The sequence below is a fragment of the Penaeus monodon genome, chromosome 30 (genome assembly GCF_015228065.2).
Source record: "Penaeus monodon isolate SGIC_2016 chromosome 30, NSTDA_Pmon_1, whole genome shotgun sequence".
NCBI classification, from domain to species: Eukaryota; Metazoa; Arthropoda; class Malacostraca; order Decapoda; family Penaeidae; genus Penaeus; species Penaeus monodon.
In genome coordinates, this window is record NC_051415.1 from 14,557,280 (window position 1) to 14,557,848 (window position 569).

A 569-nucleotide genomic window follows, 5' to 3' on the forward strand; every position below is an offset into this window, starting at 1 on the left:
TATTAGAGCCAGAAGGTATTTCTAAAATTATAAAACAAGTTGCATAAATTTTACCAACCTACATTAAAAATTAGGTACTAACCATGACCAAGGCTGATAAACTTCGCTGGTCTAAAGGGAAGCGGCGTATCAAGCCGTCATGGTCAAGCGCTTTTCAAGGATGTGCACAAAAAATAGGTTTATGTCCCACCTTGGCTGCACGAGTAAGCTTGTCACCACTCTCTCCAACGCAGATGTTGAGACATAGCTTGCTTACATGCACATCGCGCATGACATTTTTGGACTTCTCTACAGATGTCATGGTGCCTGCAAATGTATGCATATTTAATACCAAAGCTTAAATAAAGAGGAAGGGGGGGGGGGGGGGTAATTTCAGTTAAAATTGTGCCTCTGTAATACCAAGAAATCATCCCTAAGCAATACTTTATGCTTCCCCATAAGCTGCTACAACATTTGAAACTTCATTGTGTACTATATCAACATAAAATAATCAGTATTTCACTTATTTTTCCAAAATTCAAAATTCCAACCATGGGGTGGCCTTCGTACTAATTCCTCATTAAAACAGA

At 38.8% G+C, this 569-nt stretch overlaps 1 protein-coding gene across 1 annotated transcript in view; it reads right to left on the bottom strand.

Annotated features, from left to right (window-relative positions):
* The window catches only part of LOC119592537 (60S ribosomal protein L11-2-like), a 6,311-nt gene that overhangs the window by 1,828 nt on the left and 3,914 nt on the right, over positions 1–569 (bottom strand). The window contains exon 2 of the mRNA XM_037941401.1: positions 191–306. Within this exon, the coding sequence (XP_037797329.1) occupies positions 191–301 (111 nt within the window). The 5' untranslated portion in view covers positions 302–306. The remainder of the gene's footprint in view (positions 1–190; positions 307–569) is intronic.